The sequence below is a fragment of the Rutilus rutilus genome, assembly GCF_951802725.1.
Source record: "Rutilus rutilus genome assembly, chromosome: 2".
Classification (NCBI taxonomy): Eukaryota; Metazoa; Chordata; class Actinopteri; order Cypriniformes; family Leuciscidae; genus Rutilus; species Rutilus rutilus.
The window spans coordinates 27,730,538-27,753,277 of NC_140210.1; the positions used below are offsets into that span (position 1 = coordinate 27,730,538).

Here is a 22,740-nt window from a genome sequence, read left to right on the forward strand (position 1 = left end):
TACAACAATTTCATTGGCTGTCATGCGTGTTGTCGCGTTAACACGGACAAACGGTGCGTGTTGAAGCGGTCAAAATTCACGCGTTTCGTTTAAAGACTTTTGACCCCGATCGCCTGCCATAGTGCCTTTGCCTAAACTGCTGTTCTGGGACTCGCTTGTATAATAGTTAGGGGCAACCAGTGGCACGGAGCTCCTGCTGCTGCTCCTGCTCCACTGCTGTGCCTCCCCTCATGTCGCAATATAACAATAACAGCAGAAGGCGGCGGTGCATTAACAAGTCGAGAGCCTTTTACTGTTCGTATTAAGTTATAATAGCAACACTTACGCTGCCCAAAGTAAACACTGATAAACTGTAATGTTCTATCAGCCTGTTGAAAATGGGCTTGTTTTTATATATCGCTGGATCTGCCATCCCCACCGAGGCCAGTGTCTATGAGGTGAGAAAAACATCTTAAATGTCTTGTTAAACTTTGAAGGTTGTTTGTGTCGGTTATGTGTACTGTTGGGCTCTGAATGCAAACTTAAGGCTCAGCCACTTGTTGAATCGCCGGTTGAACATTATGCATATGTTATCCTCACTTTGTAGGGCATGTTAATAAGTTTGTGTTATTAACACTGTCCGTTTTATTTATTTTGCAATCTGATGCATCTGTTTATTACGAGTCTTGCGTGCTGCTAACCAGTCTTGCGTCAAGTCACGGAAGTGTGGAACTGTGTCTCAAATCCTAGTTGGCTGCTTGCTTGATTGACACCGTTTTGGACATAACGTGATGGCCGAAATGCTGTCTAAGTAGACACCTCCCTATGTTTTGGAGACACGGCCTAAGCCTGCGGGCCATGTTCAGTAAACGAAAGTCTGCAGTGTTAGCAGTGGCTAATCATTCAAATGTGACATATTTCGGGACTTTTATAGTGGTGTTTATAGTAGCTGATTTGAACTAGAATACACTAACGTTAATTGTCAATTACCAGTTGTGTTGAGAATATAAATGATTCTATGAGCATGTACAGTAACTTGATTCAACAATTAAGTTGAAGTAATTAATCTAAAGTCATAAATTTGTATAGCACACGTATCGTGACACGTGTTTTTCCTTTACAGAGGTCTATGGATTTTGTTATCGCTGTTGAAGATAGTGCTGAGCACATTGTCTGTAGTTCAAAGAAGTGAATTTATCACTAAAATGTGCTGAGTGAAATGTTCTGAGTGTTTTTTTTTCCTTCTTGGCCTTTGAGGGATCCCTCTAGCCTACATATCTTTTTGATCAGAGTACAACTTGGCTCGTCAAATGTATTTTTATCCAGTAAAGAAGTGCTGCAAGGTGCAAAAACAGAACCAGAATTATTCAAATTTATGGATACGATTCAAAATCTGACAATTAGTGTAAAACGTCCCCAAATGCCTTCAGTATTGTTCGAAACAATAAAGGTAATTTTTTTTGTTGCCTGGTCACTGAGTCTGACCTTGATGATACATAACTTGCAAATGTGATAAAATCCACAAGATGGTAGAATATGTTTACATAGAGTGGACGTTTTTATGATTTTTTTTTAAAATTCTTTTAAAGTAATTTTTTGCATGTTGTGATGTGATTCACATTTTAAATAGCAGGCTGAACAGAATATTAATAGAGTTTGCTTTGCATTTATACATAAAAAAAAAAAAATAGACTGCAAGGGGTATTCCTGTCATCATGAGGTCCAAAGGGCAGTGTGTGTGTTTGTGTTTTATTGGATGTAATTGAGTTATTGGTAAAACAAAAAACAGTGCCAGGGTGCTTTTGCTTTGATGGTTCTGAATGTTTTTGGGATGAGAATTATTCCTAAAGGGCATGAGCAGGTTGTAGGTGCATGCTGGTTTGCAGGTCCAGTAGAAAGAGATTGCTAAGGAACTTGCTGTAGGGTAAAACGATTTAAAGAAACCTGCGCATGAGCCCTTTTGTAGTTGGTGTAACTTGCAGGGGCGTGGTTTGTAGACGCAGACAGACCCTTCTCATAGAATTAAGTGAGTGTGAAACCAGACCAACGCTGTGGGAACAATTTCACTCGGATTTGGACCTTCCAAACAAACTCTGGTGCGGTTTGACTGAAATATGATCGCAGCATGGACCGAAGACACTTAATTGAACCAAAAAAGGACGCAATGTCACAAGATGCGACCTGGAAATTCCACTCTATTCCTTAATTCACTATTCCCTACATTACTCCTAATATAGTCCACTTGAATGAGTGAACAAAAACAAGTGAGTGTGCCAGAAAGGGCTGCCGCTTTTGTGTAGTTAGTCATTTGAAACTTAGCAAACTGGCAGCTCCAGACCAGTAGTATTGAACATATTTATCTTGAACTCTGTCATGCTAGCATGTATAAACTTTAATTAAAGGAGTTGTATGTAAGAAATGCATTTCAATTAATCATAAAATGGCCCTGATATGTCACTAGACATTAAGAAATCATGTTCATTTCAAATACTTATATCACTGACAACAGTAGTCCGGCCAGGATATTGTCATTTAAAAAGTGAAGTTGCAGCCCTCAACTGATGTTGATGTTGTCATCTTGTGTTTTGGCCTGAAGCGCCACCCTCCACCTATCTACCAATCACGAAGTCAGTAGTGTTACAGTAATTTGAAAGTGATTGCAGTACCAGTTTTGGCCACAATCTTACATACGGCTCCTTTAAACAATTTAATAATCAAGAAAAAAATTATTTATACCTGTAACCTGTATGATATTACGCTGTACACATTGGACCAGCGGTTTGGAAAATGGATAGGTGAATGATTTAGCTGTTGGCGCCATCTTCGGGCGAGGCGGGAATTCATTCGGCTCGACCCTCGCAGTGCATTATGGGTATTTTCTAGCTGTTGAGTGTGCATCAGTTGTACACTTGTTATTGCAGTGAACTATGGGATTGAATGAGTGAGTGCACTCTATAATGTCCCCTATGGTTTCGGACATTACTACAAATGGCGGGTATAGGGGTCGATTTTGGACATAGCCCTGGTGTTTCTTATCATAGGAGCTGCGTTGCCCATTACAGTTCAGTAGGTGTGGAAACTGGAAACACGGTCTCCTTGCAGCAGATCTTCATTTGTGCTCAACGGAGGAATTCATGGCACTGTTGGGACTCTTTTAAACGTTTTATAAGCTCTTCTCAACTAAATATCACCATCATATGCATGGACATACAATGAGCGCGTTTAGCACCGTACAATTATTTGGGATGTTTGTTGCAAAAAACAATATATATATATATATATATATATATATATATATATATATATATATATATATATATATATATATATATATATATATATATTTTTTTTTTTTTTACTTTAGGCTCGGTCTTAAAAATGACAGTACTTTAAGTGAACCAGAGCTAAATGTATTTTATTTTTTGGTCCTGACCAATAGATTCAAGAGAACGGAACTACAAGTGTGAATAGAGTCTAGGGTGTTGAGGGGGTTCCAATTTTATTTAGCCTTGCATTTATTTTACTGAACCAAAGTTGCATCTATATGTCTGTAGTAGGGAAATATTTGGTTGCATTTTGTTTTGTGTTTTCACTGGAAAAGATTGTAAGTCAGGAAAAAGTGATAGATTGGCAATTTGGCTACTGTCTGTGGTTTGCGGGAGAGAAACTTGCATGTTGTAACATACACCAACAAAAAACTCTTTCTCTATAATTGAAGATGCCTGACACAAGCTATTTTGAGTGGTAGAACAAAATTGACCTTTCCAAAAAGTGGTGGGGGCATAGTACACTATATGCTGCCTTGTATACTGTATAGGACTAGTCAGCATATAGAACTGCATTGGTTATGCTATTGGTTCCTTGAAACTTGATGGGCTATAGACATTTCATAATTTTGGTGCCGTAAAAAGTGGCTCAAAAACCTGTAAATCACCCTCAAAGTACTGAAGTAGGTTAACTATGATGACAGCATAACCTGATGATAAACCACACTCACCAGTTACAAGTTAAACAGAGTTCTGCTTAGGAGTATTTTGTGTAATACAGAGTGCATTTGTGGACAGTTCCTCCCTCTAAATAAGAATTAATCTCATGTTCACCCAAAAGTCTCTTGAGTTTTTGCTGACTCAGTATTAGTATCATATGCTGTCGCTGATACTCAACTTCTCACTAAGACTGTGGAAAACAATGTTAGCTAGTCAAGGATCTTTATTAGACTGGCCAACATTATCTTCTGCTTTCAGCAACTTCTCATTATAACCTATTAAACTTAATTAGTTTTCTGATATAATGTTGTCTGGCACTGAAACCGGATATGGATAGTCTCTGCAGCTGCAACAAATTAGTTCGATCTACCAAGGTCTTCACACATCTTTCAGATGTTACACATTCTTTTGGACACATTTAGAAGATTTTAAAAATCACACATAAAAACATGTAGTGCCATTTATTTGAAAGAACATTTTTTTTAAGGATGCAATAGAAAAAAAGTTAAACAATAGATGTACTTTATGGTCTTCACAGTTATTTTGATGAACAACACTTGTGGTTACTCTGCTAGGACACTGACATACAGTGACTTAAAGGCACAGTATGTACATTTCGCTGCTAGAGGTCGCTTTTTCTAAACCACAACAAAGGCGTAGCTTGATGACGCCGTGAAGGAGCGTGGAATCATGGGAGTTGTCGCATTCCCCTCCACAGCTGATGGAAAGAAATCCGACGGGACTCGGGCAGAAATTATGCTCATGGATGAGCTAATGTATTTAAGTTGTATTAGCGTTACTGTTGTATGAAGCAGGACGGGGCCGAGAGCCCGGGACATTTTACCTTGCTGTTTTTATTATGCTAATGTGGCGCATTGCAGTAAGCTGAGTCAATATTATAATATCTTATTAAAAGCTGGATGACTTGTTGCTGAATGGCATGCAGTTAATTTTCAAATATAGCCTATTGCATGGCAGAGAAAAGGCTGTATTATTGTCCCTACAAATAAAGCTCTTTCTGATTATGCTGTTAGCCAAAATAATGTTTTCTCTGAGGCATGGCACAAACATGTTATTTGTGGTAAATCAAGAAAATGAGACTCAAAGTGTGAGACTAACTGTGTTGAACTATATAAACTATATAATGATTAGTTTTCTGTCGATAAAGGTATCCAAACAGTTGATCACCTGTCTAATAAAATGCATAATATATTATGCGTGTTTAGTGTTTCCATGGTTTCTACAGAAGCAAAATCGGAAATCAAGGGTAGCTTGGATATGGCGTCATTGACAGGCGACATGGGCCGTTTCACTGGTTAAAATAGCTTATTTCTCTGGATTTAAACGTTGTTGAAAACATTTGGCATAATGCAGGTAGGTTACACAAATCAACAAAATATAACATTGTTCTAGTGGTTTTGGGATATTTTGATCCAAAAAATCTTACATATTGTGCCTTTTAAATAACCTTGACACCATTTGGTTGAGAGCATAAATCCAAAAATGGGTCAGGATAGCAGAATTAGTTCTGAGAAAAGGTCTTGTCATTTGTTTGCAGATTCCACATGGCTTGATATTTTGTATTCAGTCACAGTGTAATGTGATTCATACATTTTGTGTGTCTTAAGTGTCCAAATACTTTTTTTGGGTCACTGTGTGTTTAATAATAACAGTATGTCCAGTCTCATGTTGCAGAGTCAGCATTGGTTAATTGCTGATATTTGTAGTTGGTGATAAATGAGGTACTCAAAGTGCTGTGACGGTCCTTGACGTTCTCAAGGGAAAGACACAGTGTCATGGGCTACACTTGACCTGCTCAGCAGAATTGAGTAATTTCTGGAATTTTGTGTCTACTTTGGTCTTGCTTTTATGGTGGACAGTCATTATGCTTGGTAGCCTAATGGCTGTGTGTGTTGTAAGCTGTGGTTAAACAGCTGTGGTTAAAAACAATTTGTGACAATTTTTCAGGCATTATGGGATGATATTTTTTTGCCTGTACAGCCTACATGATCATGAACTGCTTAAATGTACTGATTATACTGATACACCATAATAATACAAGATGTAAAAATGATCACATGCTCTGCACATACTGAAAGCTTATCAAAATGGTGATATGTAAACGGTGTCAACAACCAGTGTTACCCACACAAAGGCAAAATACTTTAATTATAAATACTATACTTTGTAGATTATAATTAATTATAATTAAAATATTTTAAAGGGTTAGCCTAGTTGCCTAATTACTCAACCTCATGTCATCCAAACCCGTAAGACCTTTGTTTATCTTCGGAACACACATTAAGATATTTTTTGATGAAATCCGAGAGCTTTCTGTCCCTCCATTGACTGCAATGTTATTATTATTTTCAAGGCCCAGGAAGGTAGTAAATACATTGTTAAAATAGTCCATGTGACCGCAGTGTTTCAACCTTAAAGGATAACTGTTGCCAAAATGCAACTTAGGGTCTTTTTGTTAATCTACCCGAGGCAAACTTTCGTTTAAAAGCATACCGTAAAACTTCAATTAATAGCCCAGGCTTTTATTTTCCCAAATCGCCGAACTGCACCGGCTTGTATTTGAGACAGGCCTTTAATTTAGTGTTGAGATGAGCATGACAGTAGGAGGTTACCAAATCTGTGTTTGTGTTTAACAGATCAGTTAATGTAAGAATTAGCCTACTATATTTCTGTATGTCTAAAGGGGGTCGCACACCAGACGAGAAGCGCAGCGCCGCGTCTTTAAAATTCGAACACATTATTCTCTATGAGTGTACATTGTCTCAAATCGTCGTTAATGTATATAGCCTACTGACTTCACCCTGTGCTGCAATATACATTCAGTTTTACACTCATTTACAGAAACCAGCTGCTTGAATGAAAACTGCTGATGTTTTCGGATTTTCAGGTGATATTCTCAATTCATTCAGTTAACGGACGCTCTGAGCTAAAGTGAATTCAGACTGCAGACTAAGCAACGATTGTATTTTTGTACAGTACAATCATAACATAGTACAGGCATGATCTTAATTCCATAATGTCCTTAAACATAACTATATTGCTGGCCATAAGTCACTTAGTGCGATACCTCGAGTTGTCATAGACGCGACGCGGCGCTGCGCTTCTCGTACGGTGTGCGACCCCCTTTAGATTATTGGCAGCATAAAAAAACGAAACGATGTGACAGCCGTGGGCTGAACAACACAAGTTAGCGGTAATATCCATCGAGCCTATGAACTAGTTGCCTGAAACACATTAACAAGAAAGAATGAAGGCTACCCTGTAAAACAACTGCAATCATGTGATACAAAAGGACCCTATTCATCACTATCATCATCACCGCGATCCTCAACTACAAGTTGGCGAATTCCTCCTCGTCGCTCTCCTCCACTTCTCCCTCTCCGGCCTCCGCTAACTCTGCCTGCCTTGCTTGCGCTAACAGCTCCCATCCAGATGCACAGGGTTCTCTTGCGTGCGCAATCTGCTCCACAGAACCGGCTTAAACAGACGATCTGACGGGTTTTAGAAGATTAAATACAACCCGAAACTAAAAAACAGACCGGGCCTCTATTAGAGACCGGCCTTTATTTATCCAAACCTGTATCCACACTAGGCGTGTAAAAGAGACAGGCGTCTATTTGGGACTCGGCTATTATTGAAAGTTTTACGGTAATTAGAATGGAAACTCTTACGTTTGTCCGTATTTTCGTTTTCGGTCAAATTGCCTTTTGAATGGGAGTGCTTGGGGCACTACTATGATAGCATCAAAATCGCTATTTTTAAAACACTAAGAAGGCTCGACACAACATGAAACTTTGCTCAGTGTATCACCAGGGGCTCTACACATGAACTCCAGCATTGAGAACATTGTTTGTGTACACAGAGTTTTACTAAAAATAAAGATTTTGAACAATTGACTGCAGCTGTGTCCGCCGGCATTTTGACAGTCAAAAATATTTCACGTTATGTTTTTACAATGTACAGGTAGGGTCAACAGCAAAAAGGTGAAGACAGTGCTGCTTTAGATAAGTTTTAGGATCTAACTAACTGAAACAGAACAAAACATTGTATGGCATTGGGAACAGAATGTTAGGCAATGTTTTGGTAACCTTTTCATTTTATTTTGTACTGTCTACTCCCATAACATTTGAGGGAGCATCTCATTATAATGCAGACCTCCTTACACTCCTCTGCTGCATGGAATTTTCCGTAGACCAATCCCTGTCCCCTGTTTGAGTGAAGTGTGTGTGTGTGTGTACCCTGTTCCTCCCCTGTGTATCACGACTATTGTGCTGAAAGGACTTTCACAAGGCTGAAGGGCTCTGGAGTAGCATGTTTGTACTGCACCAGGAGACAAGAATGGTAGAGAACCTGATCTCTTAACTTTCTTATTTAATCATTAACTGATTCATGAAATGGAACAAACATGCCTTGTGCCTACCTTTTGAAGGTTTCTGCTTATTTTGTTCTGATCTACCTGTGGTAGTCTTTGTTTTCTTGAGGGTAACATGGTGTCCAGTGCTTTTGTAACTGGATTTACTGTAAGAGAAAGGAAGTTAATTCTGTAAATTTTAGATTTCGCTGTACACAACATGGGCAGTTCGATGCTATACATATTCTGAGTGTCCAGGCAGCTTTTGTTCTTTTATGTCAAGTATTTGACATGAATCAATAATTATGGAGCCAGTGCTTTGTTCAGTGATATGACACTTATTTTTTTTACCCCCAGATCTAACAAAGTTATTTCAGGTTGTAAATTTTCATGTTTTTCAGCCCCGAAAAAAGCAATGATATTTACAAATCATTTCAGTATAACCTTTCTGAAAATAAATAATTATTAATATGTCTACATTAATATGTTTAAGGAAAGTATGTTGTTTCTGTTTAAACTGTTACTCTACATGACATTTTGTTTTTCAAAAATGGCATAGGTTTCTAATTTTAATGTTTTGTTGTTGTGTTTTTAATGGGCATTATTATTTAACATTGACCCACTTCTCTGGTAAAATGTTTGATTCCGAGTTTTACCTGACAAAGCATATTTATTGTTTTATTTCACACAGGTGATTAACCTGTTTACTGTAAAACACAAATTGCACCCAAATATTGCACTGTATTTTAGAGTAAATAGTTTACACACTGGATTATACTGCTTAAACTGAGCTAAACTTATTCATTATTTTATTTTCAAACACTTTCAAGTACTTTGGTGGTAGAATAGTACATGATTTAAGATATAATAACTGAATAATTATGGGACATGGTATAATTCTACACTTTGCTTAATGATAACCATATTCATATTGGATATATAATGTTAATATAGCGATTTCAGTCCAAAAATCACAATGTTACCATATCCAAAAGTTTCTCAAAAAAAGTTTCTTCCAAGAATTCTCAAAAAAAATACTACTGTATTTTTATTTTTATTTTTTGGTCAAGATTTGCTGTTCTAGAGATAAACGCTGAATCCACAATACATTTATTTTGTATAATTTTTAATTTTTTTCAGCAGGTACTTCACTGTGAGGGGGTGAATAATAAAAGCTACGTGTGTGAGACGGGACATTGTTGTGGAGAGTCCCAGTGCTGTAGCTACTACTATGAAATTTGGTGTAAGTGCATCTTCATGTTTAATATCAGGGTCACAATGTTTCATAGGAATTCATAAAGGCTAGTTCACATTCAAGAATGATGACGAAATAAAACTTCCAAACATTCATTAAACTTCAACCTTACGTAACATTTCTCCGCCATCAGCTGAAATTCCTGACCATGCCGATTCAGTTTGAGATAAATGTATTTTGTCTGTGGAATTTCGCTGTCCAAGATGAAATGTAACCCAGCCTTAAGAGGCTTAGAAGAACTAAACTATATATGCCGAAATGAGGAGAAAAGGCTGTTGTACAGGAAGTGAGTTCAGCTTAAGATGCTTGACCTTCAGCAAACTGTGGAGTAAGAATGACATGAGTCTCGCAAATACTTATGTTTGACCACATATGCACAAGCAGTGGTTTTAGTCTAAGAGGAATTAGTCAGGGTTTAAGTAGCAGTATAAAGTACAAAGGCATACTTTAAATGTTTTATTTTGTTTCCGTGTGGGATTATTCCATGTTATTTTTTTTTTTTTTTTTCAGGGTTCTGGCTGGTGTGGGCCATCATCTTCATTCTGAGCTGCTGCTGCGTGTGTCATCACCGTCGCACCAAACACAGACTGCAACAGCAACAGCGACAGCACGAGATCAACCTCATTGCCTACAGAGAGGTTCACAACAACACCTCTATCCCCTTCTACTTCAGTAATATCATCTCTCTTATATACACATTCTGCTTTATTTGCTACTTTGATTCATTTAGCAAAGAACCTAGAAAAATAAGGGAATTTAAAAACGAAAGTGATAATGCTTATTACTTTAAAGCTCAAACATAGAATGTTTAATAATAAACTTAACACATTCTAATACTGGAAAAGCTTCTATTGTTAATATGCATTTTCTTATATTAATAAGAAAATACAAAAAAATATTTAATTGGCTAGATTTTGTGAGTGCTTTGTGTAGATTAGAATTTGTTGGCTGTCAAATGATTTGTTAAAAAAGCTGGGCCGTCAATCGAATATTTTAATCAAATTAATTACTTAATATGATTTAGTTGAATTAATCACTTATATCAACATTAAATATATGTGACCTGTGCTGGCAAAATGAGTCGTAATGTGCACGGGCTAATTTCGAGGGAAAACAAGCGAAAAATGTCTATTTTGAGGTTATCACACAAATGAAATGAAATGAAGCCCTCATCATCAAAGTGATCCCAATTCTCCAAATAGCAATTAAACATCTGAAATTATCTTTATTTTTTACGTTTTCTGGGAGGAGCACCTTTCCTTTGTCCATGAAAAACGCTGACTGACAGATCCGATGCGTGCGCACCTCAGACGCGATCCTGATATACACACATACACAGAATTACAGTATTTCAAAATATCTGTCTTGGCCAGTATTCACGCAAACATCATCTGTTATGTCTTATGTGAACGTTTGGTTAACTGTTGGGGAAAAAACATCTGATGTGTAACGTTTTAGATCCGTGCAGTACATTAGGTCTAATATACAGGCTGTCTGTTTCATTAATGTTAATCAAACAATTGTGGCATAGTGGAGAAAAGTTGAATATATATTTTTGCTCTAGATAAATAGGCAATATTTGGTTTTGACTTGGTGTGTGCCAAATTTTGTGTTATTATCTGTTATGGTAGCTATGTGATTTTGTTTTGGAACCTTCAGAAAACTTTAACTTGATTTTTCTCAATTTACTTTGCTGACTCTATCGACTTCAAACAGGTGTAGCTCAGTCATTTTTGGTCTGATTCCAACAAATCATACATCATTTTGAAGGTTTTTTAATAGAGAATGTGAAAATAAAAGTTGCTTATTGTGACTCATTTTGCCAGCACAGGTGACATTATAGATTTGTATAAAGTGAAAGTGAATGTGACATGACGTGAAGGCCAAATATAGTAACCCATACTTGGAATTTGTCCTCTGGATTTAACCCATCCAAGTTAGTGCACACACATTAGGAGCAGTGTGAAAAAAGATGTTCTCAGAAAGCTGTCTTTGGTGGTCTTGACCTGGTTTTGCTGATAGATGAGAAATTCACTTACACCTACAACCACGGCACTCTGCACTCGCTGCCTTTTGTTTGTTTCAGTAAGAGCACGTGTGAAAGACAGTGTTATCAAACATTTAGCATGAGTTTTTTTCACACAATGGCATGGTTTGATCAAAGTCCCTTTTCGAGGCATGTAAGTTTATGTGTCGGGCATGCTCCAAGCAATTATTTTTTATGTTGGCCAATAGGCATGCAACTATATCTGTTCTCTTCTTCATCTCCAAAACCAGTTTGTTAAGATTCCATTTCAATGTCTCACAAGCAACAAAATCAAACTTTTTCTTTTTCTTAGCTCAGACTTATTTCTCTTGGCCATTAGCTCAGCTAGGTTTTTTTTTTTTTTTTTAATTACAGTAGTCTTATAGTCAATAGTCCTATTTTAACAACATTAAGCAAACTGAAATTGCTTTAAAGGGATAGTTCACAAAAAAATGAAAGTTCTTTCATAATTTACTCCAAATCTGTATGACCTGTTAGGTTACCTCTTTTGTGTTATGCATAAGAAATTCATACAGGTTTGGAACAACTTGAGGGTGAGAAAATGATGACAATTTTTATTTTTGGGTGAACTATCCTTTAAAAGAAAACAAACCTTAAGGACTGTGTGGGCAACTATTATCATGATTATGAGTAATGTCAATATTCCTGTTCTTAGTGGAAAATATTGTCATTCTGTGAACTGGTTGTGATCAAAACAAGGGCACACAACAAGTGCACAATGATATCTGTATGACAACCACTAAAATAATTTGTTTTACAAAGCTATATTAAAACTGTATACACTAACGTTCAATAGTTTGGGATCGGTACGATTGTTTTTGAATGAAGTCTCTTATGCTCACCAATAAACATTGATAAAAAAAAAAATACAATAAAACGGTAAAATTGTAAAAAAATTAAAATAAAAAAATATATACATTTTAAAATGTAATTTATTCCTGTTACAAAAGCTGAATTTTCAGCAGCCATTACTCCAGTTTTTTTTAGTGCCGTGTGAACTTTCAGAAATGATCAAGTAATGTTTCTTCATCTTGTGAATGCATCTACCAATTGAATAAATATAGATGACATAAAAAAAAATAGAAAAAGAACGATCGATGTGAGTTAATAATTTTAATCTAATCTGCCCAGACAGGTTAAAACAAAAGACCTGTTGGTCATATTGAGAGTGCGTCACATGACGATAAATACATCAGTTGTAATTGTTCAAAGTTATGTGCCTCATCATTTTATGGCTTTTTATTATTAGGGGTCCAAGCACTGAAAGCGCACGGACATCATGGCCGTCTGACACTAGGTGGTGCTATAATAAAGCATTTTGCATTTTGGATTATAACTTTGGAACTCTAAGGGCTACAGACAATTTTCTCTCCCCTGAATCCTTGAGTCAAGCCAAAATCTCAGATTTGTTAAGTTTCTTGAACTACTTTTCGAACTCCTCCTAGGCCGTTGGTCCAATCTTCACTGAAATGGGCACACAACAGCTAGGGACAGTGTTGGCAAAAAATTTGCCAAAAGAACCTTGATTTGTCCAAGCATTGCGAATATATATATATATATATATATATATATATATATATATATATATATATATATATATATATATATATATATATAGTTAAGTGCTCACGGAAGAGATGGGTTTTCAGCTGTTTTTTTAATGTTGTCAGGGATTCTGCATTCCGGATGAGGGTGGGGAGAGTGTTCCACCAGCATGGAACTGTGAATGAGAATGTTCTGGAAAGTGATTTTGTGGCTTTCTGTGATGGAACCACGAGACGTCGCTCGTTGATCGATCGTAGGCGTCTGGTAGGGATGTAGGCTCGTAGGAGTGAGGGAAAGTAGGAGGGAGCTGAGCCTGTGATAGATCTGTAAGCAAGCGTCAATGCCTTGAACTTGATGCGAGCAGCGAGAGGTAGCCAGTGCAGAGAGATGAACAGAGGAGTGACGTGGGCCCTCTTGGGCTCGTTGAAGACAAGACGAGCTGCAGCATTCTGGATCATCTGTAGAGGTTTGGTTGCACATGCTGGAAGTCCGGCCAGAAGAGCATTGCAGTAATCAAGCCTAGAAATGACCAGGGCCTGGACGAGAAAGGCATTGCCTGGACGAGGCAATGCCCATTTTTATGAGTTGACCTATAGCTGCTGATCGCAATGTCCAAGCTTAATGAAACTTGATGCACAAAGACAACAGGACAATCTGAGAACACACACTAAGTTTCGCACAGTTCTGCCAATAGGGGGCGCTGCAACTAAAATCAATTATAACTTTGTAACCGTATAATCCATGAAGTTGAAAATTGGTGTGTATCTTCTTTGGTGGACATCCTAACATATGCTCTAATATGACTTGGATAAAAAACATGGCCGTAAGCAGCAAACAAATTTGTGACATAAGTCAAAATAGTGAGATACTAACACCAGATGCGACTGTTCTCGCATTGCACCATAACAGCTTAGGGCTGTCTAAACAATGGACTAGTGTTGTCAAAAGTACTGAATTGTACAAATATGACGATACCAGCATTTCCCTCTAGCATTTTGAGCTTTGTTGAACGGATTCTTAAACCCCTCTAATTGGCCATAGTGTTCACGCACTCAACATAAATGTCTCTGATTGGCCATAGTGTTCACACGCTCAACATATGTCTCTGATTGGCCATAGTGTTCACGCGCTCAACATATGTCTCGCGCTCAACATATGTCTCTGATTGGCCATAGTGTTCACGCGCTCAACATATGTCTCTGATTGGCCATAGTGTTCACGCGCTCAACATATGTCTCGCGCTCAACATATGTCTCTAATTGGCCATAGTGTTCACACGCTCAACATATGTCTCTGATTGGCCATAGTGTTCATGCGCTCAACATATGTCTCTGATTGGCCATAGTGTTCACGTGCTCAACTTATGTCTCTAATTGGCCATAGTGTTCACGCGCTCAACATAAATGTCTCTGATTGGCCATAGTTTCCATGTGCTCAACATATGTCTCTAATTGGCCATAGTGTTCACGTGCTCAACATAAATGTCTCTGATTGGCCATAGTGTTCACGCGCTCAACATAAATGTCTCTGATTGGCCATAGTGTTCACGCGCTCAACATATGTTGGCCATAGTGTTCACGCGCTCAACATATGTTGGCCATAGTGTTCACGCGCTCAACATATGTCTCTGATTGGCCATAGTGTTCACGCTATTGTTCACGCGCTCAACATATGTCTCTGATTGGCCATAGTGTTCACGCGCTCAACATATGTCTCTAATTGGCCATAGTGTTCACGCGCTCAAAATGTCTCTGATTGGCCATAGTGTTCACGCGCTCAACATATGTCTCTGATTGGCCATAGTGTTCACGCGCTCAACATATGTCTCTGATTGGCCATAGTGTTCACGCGCTCAACATATGTCTCTAATTGGCCATAGTGTTCACGCGCTCAACATACGTCTCTGATTGGCCATAGTGTTCACGCGCTCAACATACGTCTCTGATTGGCCATAGTGTTCACGCGCTCAACATACGTCTCTGATTGGCCATAGTGTTCACGCGCTCAACATAAATGTCTCTGATTGGCCATAGTGTTCACGTGCTCAACATATGTCTCTGATTGGCCATAGTGTTCACGCACTCAACATATGTCTCTAATTGGCCATAGTGTTCACGCGCTCAACATATGTCTCTGATTGGCCATAGTGTTCACGTGCTCAACATATGTCTCTGATTGGCCATAGTGTTCACGCGCTCAACATAAATGTCTCTGATTGGCCATAGTTTCCATGTGCTCAACATATGTCTCTAATTGGCCATAGTGTTCACGTGCTCAACATAAATGTCTCTGATTGGCCATAGTGTTCACGCGCTCAACATAAATGTCTCTGATTGGCCATAGTGTTCACGCGCTCAACATATGTTGGCCATAGTGTTCACGCGCTCAACATATGTTGGCCATAGTGTTCACGCGCTCAACATATGTCTCTGATTGGCCATAGTGTTCACGCTATTGTTCACGCGCTCAACATATGTCTCTGATTGGCCATAGTGTTCACGCGCTCAACATATGTCTCTAATTGGCCATAGTGTTCACGCGCTCAAAATGTCTCTGATTGGCCATAGTGTTCACGCGCTCAACATATGTCTCTGATTGGCCATAGTGTTCACGCGCTCAACATATGTCTCTGATTGGCCATAGTGTTCACGCGCTCAACATATGTCTCTAATTGGCCATAGTGTTCACGCGCTCAACATACGTCTCTGATTGGCCATAGTGTTCACGCGCTCAACATACGTCTCTGATTGGCCATAGTGTTCACGCGCTCAACATACGTCTCTGATTGGCCATAGTGTTCACGCGCTCAACATAAATGTCTCTGATTGGCCATAGTGTTCACGTGCTCAACATATGTCTCTGATTGGCCATAGTGTTCACGCACTCAACATATGTCTCTAATTGGCCATAGTGTTCACGCGCTCAACATATGTCTCTGATTGGCCATAGTGTTCACGCGCTCAACATAAATATGTCTCTGATTGGCCATAGAGTTCACGCGCTCAACATATGTCTCTAATTGGCCATAGTGTTCACGCGCTCAACATATGTCTCTGATTGGCCATAGTGTTCACGTGCTCAACAAATGTCTCTAATTGGCCATAGTGTTCACGCGCTCAACATAAATGTCTCTGATTGGCCATAGTGTTCACGCGCTCAACATATGTCTTTAATTGGCCATAGTGTTCACGCGCTCAACATATGTCTCTAATTGGCCATAGTGTTCACGCGCTCAACATAAATGTCTCTGATTGACCATAGTTTTTATGTGCTCAACATGTCTCTAATTGGCCATAGTGTTCACGCGCTCAACATAAATGTCTCTGATTGGCCATAGTGTTCACGCGCTCAACATATGTCTTTAATTGGCCATAGTGTTCACGCGCTCAACATATGTCTCTGATTGGCCATAGTGTTCACGCGCTCAACATAAATATGTCTCTGATTGGCCATAGAGTTCACGCGCTCAACATATGTCTCTAATTGGCCATAGTGTTCACGCGCTCAACATATGTCTCTGATTGGCCATAGTGTTCACGTGCTCAACAAATGTCTCTAATTGGCCATAGTGTTCACGCGCTCAACATAAATGTCTCTGATTGGCCATAGTGTTCACGCGCTCAACATATGTCTTTAATTGGCCATAGTGTTCACGCGCTCAACATATGTCTCTAATTGGCCATAGTGTTCACGCGCTCAACATAAATGTCTCTGATTGACCATAGTTTTTATGTGCTCAACATGTCTCTAATTGGCCATAGTGTTCACGCGCTCAACATATGTCTTTAATTGGCCATAGTGTTCACGCGCTCAACATATGTCTTTAATTGGCCATAGTGTTCACGCGCTCAACATATGTCTTTAATTGGCCATAGTGTTCACGCGCTCAACATATGTCTCTGATTGGCCATAGTGTTCACGCGCTCAACATAAATATGTCTCTGATTGGCCATAGTGTTCATGCGCTCAACATATGTCTATGATTGGCTTCAAAAACATGTTGTAAATAGACGTCTTTGACGCTCTTCACTGAGCGCTTACACGTACACACGGGAGCGTTTGAAAGCAGGTGTCTATCAGCGGATCCGTTGATCAGTGGTTATATTCAGGGCATAATCAGGGCATCGCATCCAGCGTAGACAGCATCACTGATTATAATAGATTCTATTGTCTATTGTTCCGTTGTTCTATTGTCTATTGTACAATTTATTAAAATATCTTCTAACTAAAACAATAACACTAAATGTTAAATTAAAGGTTTAATATAAATATACAGCTTTGTGGCTAATACAGAAAAGGCTTTGTCACCTTTAGATTTCAAGCGAGACAACGGGATGGTTAATAACTTGCCAGAAGAAGATCTAAGGGATCTCTGGGGGGACTAGGGACAAATACGATCTGTAATGCAAGCTGGAGCCAGGCCACGCAAGGCTTTAAATACAAAAGTTAAAACCTTATACATTCTAAATTGGTCTAATTATTTTCTGAAAAATCTACAGAGAGGTTTGGAAATTTGAGTCTGGAAAAGTATGGAATTTTGAAATGGAAAATGTGTAGGAACCTTGCATTAGGCTATACATTTCAAAATTAAAATACTAAAAAGACAAAATTAACAAGTTCAATTTATAATACAAAAAGTCAAAACTATGACATACTACAGTGTTGTCAATTATGAGATGGTGTCAAAATAGAACAAAAGTCCAAATGTTTTGTCATAATTTTGACTCTTTTTCTTTTGTGCCACTCCTGTTCAACCTGTATATGCTCCCAATGAGCCAAATAATGAGAAAGAACCAAATTGCTTACCACAGCTATGCAGACGACACACAGATTTACTTAGCCCTATCGCGTAATGATTACAGCCCCATTGACTCCCTGTGCCAATGCATTGATGAAGTCAACAGTTGGATGTGTCAAAACTTTCTTCAGTTAAAGACAAAACTGAAGTCATTGCGTTTGGAAACAAAGATGAAGTTCTCAAGGTGAACGCATACCTTCACTCTAGGGGTCAAACAACTAAAAATCAAGTCAGGAATCTTGGTGTGACACTAGAGTCAGACCTTAGTTTCAGTAGTCATGTCAAAGCAATAACTAAATCAGCATACTATCATCTGAAAAATATTGCAAGAATTAGATGCTTTGTTTCCAGTCAAGACTTAGAGAAACTTGTTCATGCTTTCATCACCAGCAGGGTGGATTATTGCAATGGACTCCTCACTGGCCTTCCCAAAAACACCATAAGACAGTTGCAGCTCATACAGAACGCTGCCGCCAGGATTCTGAGCAGAACCAGAAAATATGAACATATCACACCAGTCCTCAGGTCTTTACACTGGCTCCCAGTTACATTTAGGATTGATTTTAAAGTACTATTACTGGTATATAAATCATTCAATGGCCTAGGACCTCAATACATTGCAGATATGCTCACTGAATATAAACCCAACAGATCACTCAGATCACTAGGATCATATCAGCTAGAAATACCAAGGGTTCACTCTAAACATGGCGAGTCCACTTTTAGTTATTATGCCAGCCGCAGCTGGAACCAGCTTCCAGAGGAGATCAGATGTGCTCCTACTGTAGTCACATTCAAATCCAGACTCAAAACACATCTGTTTAGCTATGCATTTAATGAATGAGCACTGTGCCAATGCTCGTCCGACTGTTTGTACTGTATTTTATTTTTATTTTTCTAAACTGTTTTAATTATTCTTATTTCTTTTTATTATTTTAATTTCTTATGTAAAGCACTTTGAATTGCCATTGTGTATGAAATGTGCTATATAAATAAACTTGCCTTGCCTTGCCTTGCCTTGCCTTGCCTTTTGTGGCAGAAATAGCCTTCCATATGTAAGTCAAATAGGTTGGGAAAAACATGAGGATGAGATGATGACCATATTTTAATTTTTGGGTGAACTATCCCTTTAAACTGGTTAAACTATAGTTCTTAAACCAAAACAAAAGTTTGAATTCAATTCTCACAGTGATTCTCAGACATTTTCTTGGCATTCTTTCTCTTTCAGGATTCCTACCCAACTATCTCCTTCCAGAATATGAGGAAGCGGTGCATCGTCCTGCTACGCCCCCTCCCCCATATAGTGCCTTAAACACAGGACCTCCAGCCTACACCAGCCCCTTAACCACCGACCAGCAGGATACGCACTGCCCACCCAGACAGATCACTCCAGTGCCCCCTGCATCTGACACGCTCTGTTCCAGACGCAGCCTGGAAGAGATCCATACCTCTAACGGGTTCCACCGCAAAGACGACAGCAAGAGCGAGATCGAGTTGGAGCGAAGCAGGTCCACACAGAGTGCTCTTCCCTTAGAGCAGCCTCCCAGCGTGGACAAACAGAACGAGTGCAGGAAGGAGACGCTCAGGAATGTGGTGATGCCTGATGAGAAAGAGAGGATTCTGGCAAGGCACCGCAGATTTACGGGGGACTCTGGGATTGAGGTGTGCGTTTGTGGGCGGGGCTTGAAAAGCCATGAACCCAAAGAATTGGAGAGGCTTTTGAGGGAGGAGGACCAAGGGGACTCTGAGGATTTCTGTGAGGAATGTGGCCTCCATTCCTTCGAGGAGGAAAATCAGGGCCGTCTATCCCCAGAAAACAGAATGGAGTGTGGAGCATCGCCACTGGCCCAATCTCAACCTCATCCTGTTTGCCTCTACTTGCATACTATTAATGAACGAGAGGGTCAACACAATAACACAGAATCTTAAAGCTGAATACTAATTTAGAAAAAGCTGAATGAGATGGTGAACAAAAAAGTGAGATATAGAGAACATACTGATGGAAACAATAAGATGTTATCCGCATCTTTGTTTTTTGTACAAAGCATCTATTTATGCAGTTAAACGGCCAAAAGTGCACAAGGATGGGCTCTACTTGCTCCACGAGTTGAGAAGTCGTAATTGGTGCATTCAAAGTGGTCGGAGCAAGATGCCGTTGTGCCTTTTCTACACACAAATACAGCAAAATGATGAACAAAGAATGCACATTTTTTGAAGGTGCTGTAAACTGAATCATAATTGTACAATACTTTTGTACATGCATCATAGCTAGTTTTAGTTTTCCTCACTGACCCGCCTCCCAACTCAATTCTGGGCTCAAAGAAAATCCAGCTTCCCACTTTGCAATTACGACTTTGTGCATTCATCTCGTAAATATGATCTTTCAGACAATGACTTACAAACGTCATAAACCACATCCACAGTGTAAAGATGCGGTCACATTTACAGTTGCTTGGTGAAATTTAATTTCAATTGCAATCTGTGTGATCAGGAGTTTTCCGTAAGGGCGAAAACGTTCCCAGCACAGAATCTGCTTTTATTCAGGTTGGTTGTGTGAATTCGCTGTTCTCCTGCAGAAAGCTGCTTGGTTTTAAAGTGACTTGTGCTTCACACATTGCTACACTATTTACAATGGACCTTTTTTTTCCCCCATGAAATACCTTAACTGTGCAGTCTTAGGATTGAGACGCTAAATATGTGCTGAAATATCAGTTTTTCAGGACCGTCAGAGAGAAATGTAAAAACTGACGGAACACCAAAAAAAGACATGCTTTTGAGGCCCCTGTCGACTTTCCCTAATGGAACGGGACACATTTTAACGGTGTTTGTTTTGTTTTGCACAATCACATTGTTCTGAGCGAATCACATTCAATCAATTTTAAACAAAGTATTTACATGCCTACAGTCTTAATTCACATATTGCCTGTGTTGTTTTTGCTGCTGTAAGCTCTGATGAATGTGTATTCAGAAAAATCTAAGCTTTCATAGCCAAAGTAGGCTATATAGATGACATGGGACAATTGTTTAGCATTGGAGCTTGCAAGTGCTGCATTATTACTTGCCATAATTTTCTGATTGCATAGAAACACTACATGTTGTATGTTCCTTTGAACCTGTAGGGATAAAAGCCTTGCCAAAGGGAGTTTTCTTTAGTACACAAACTGCTGGAAGTCAGGTCTTATAGCTGTTTATCCATTGATGTAAGCTACAAAGTTATTTTCTCACTGAAACATATTTAAGTGAACTCCAAAGATATTTTTTAAAATGATAATATAGATGATTCTATTTGTAAAACGTGTCTTGATGAGATTGATGCTATCGCCGACACATGGGTACGTAAGGCTGTATCGGTGTAACATGAATTGCCTCTATTCTTTTTGCACTCTGTTACAACCACTCTTAAATGCAATTCACGTGCCAGTTGTCCAGTATCATCTCGGACATCAGCCTAATAGAATGTATATTTTTATGTAAATACTTTTCTTAATGAAAGCTCTAAATCTATGCCTTTTAATTTTCACATCATGTACTTTGGTAACAATTCAAATTGCCTTGATTTTCTGTTCATATGCAAACTAATGAGCTACTTGTGTAATTCTAAAATGATTTATTTTTGTATTTCTGCACCAGAGTAGCTTCAGTTTTAAGTTCCTCCATGACTGAAGCACTCTTTTAACAAATAATTTATTTCACCGCCCTAATGAATGTTATTAGTAGAGAGATGTGCTGCTCTTACTGGTGTCTCTGTGATGACAGTCTAATGTTAGAGCTGTGCTTGGAGACAAATACATATGAATCAATCTCTTTCTCTGAAATATTAATAAGCTGCTGATTTTCAAAAAGTTACAGATACTCTGAAGCTTTGTGCACACATGATATGAATGTGATATCATTTTGTACAGCCTGCAATTCTTTTGTCTAACATTGCAATCATCCAATGATTTGAGTTCTGGCACAATTTATTGTGTATCGGTCTATCTTTTGTTATGCAAAAAACCTAATCGAGACACTGTCTATTAAACACAAATCAACACAACATGTGTCATTGTTTTCCATAGTTTTCCAAAGTAGGGATTTTGATTCATTCCTGTGCCATCTTTGAATCAGTTCATTAACCAGATCCGTCCAGTGACCCTTTCTGTGGTTTTGGGTGGCGTGAAGATAATGGTGGATCTTTAAAAATTCCAGTGTAGTGAGTCGCAAAAATGGTTTATGACCATGATCATGACCAAAACATGTCTTATCCTAATAAAATTGCATGTTTACACTTTTCTGGTTAAAATCGAAAGTGTTTAAGCGGTTTCTTATTGTTTTACAGTAGTAGGGTAACATGGGTCAAGATGACCACCCCCCCCCCCCCCCCCCCCCCCCAGCCTTCTTCTTTTTTCTTTTTTTGCCTGACCATAGATGACACAAAATCTCATCTCAGTACTTTTGATTAATGGATACGCTATTTTTAATTTTGTCATTTCATCTGAATATCAACATTTGTGAGATTTAGTAAGCCAAAACAGTTTTGAGTTTAATTTATCTAATTTTGTGTCTCTGGAAAATAGTTATCTATGGCGTATTATGTTGAATATCAATGTGTGTCTATTTGTTAATGAAGGATTTGTGGAGTAAAAGTTATTGATTTTATTATAATTAATGGGGTTGTTATTTAGTATTTACACAAATTAGATTAGATTTGCTTTCATTAAAACCTATAAGTTAATTGAGGGATATAATTCAATTTGATTTGACTGTTTCTATTATGAT

At 38.5% G+C, this 22,740-nt stretch overlaps 1 protein-coding gene across 4 annotated transcripts; it reads left to right on the plus strand.

The window, feature by feature from the left end:
* The first annotated feature begins 145 nt into the window (after positions 1 to 145).
* wbp1lb (WW domain binding protein 1-like b) lies at positions 146 to 22,037 on the plus strand. 4 transcript variants are annotated; one of them, XM_084403012.1, is made up of 4 exons: positions 146 to 437; positions 9,478 to 9,580; positions 10,103 to 10,264; positions 19,211 to 22,037. In XM_084403012.1, the coding sequence occupies exons 1-4, from the start codon at positions 378 to 380 to the stop codon at positions 19,909 to 19,911; spliced, it is 1,026 nt and encodes a 341-aa protein (XP_084259138.1). In that variant the 5' UTR covers positions 146 to 377; the 3' UTR covers positions 19,912 to 22,037. The 4 variants fall into 4 exon arrangements, with proteins under 4 accessions (XP_084259138.1, XP_084259139.1, XP_084259140.1 ...); XM_084403013.1 differs by having other exon boundaries at positions 9,481 to 9,580; XM_084403014.1 differs by lacking the exon at positions 146 to 437 and adding an exon at positions 8,181 to 8,327.
* Positions 22,038 to 22,740: the final 703 nt, after the last annotated feature.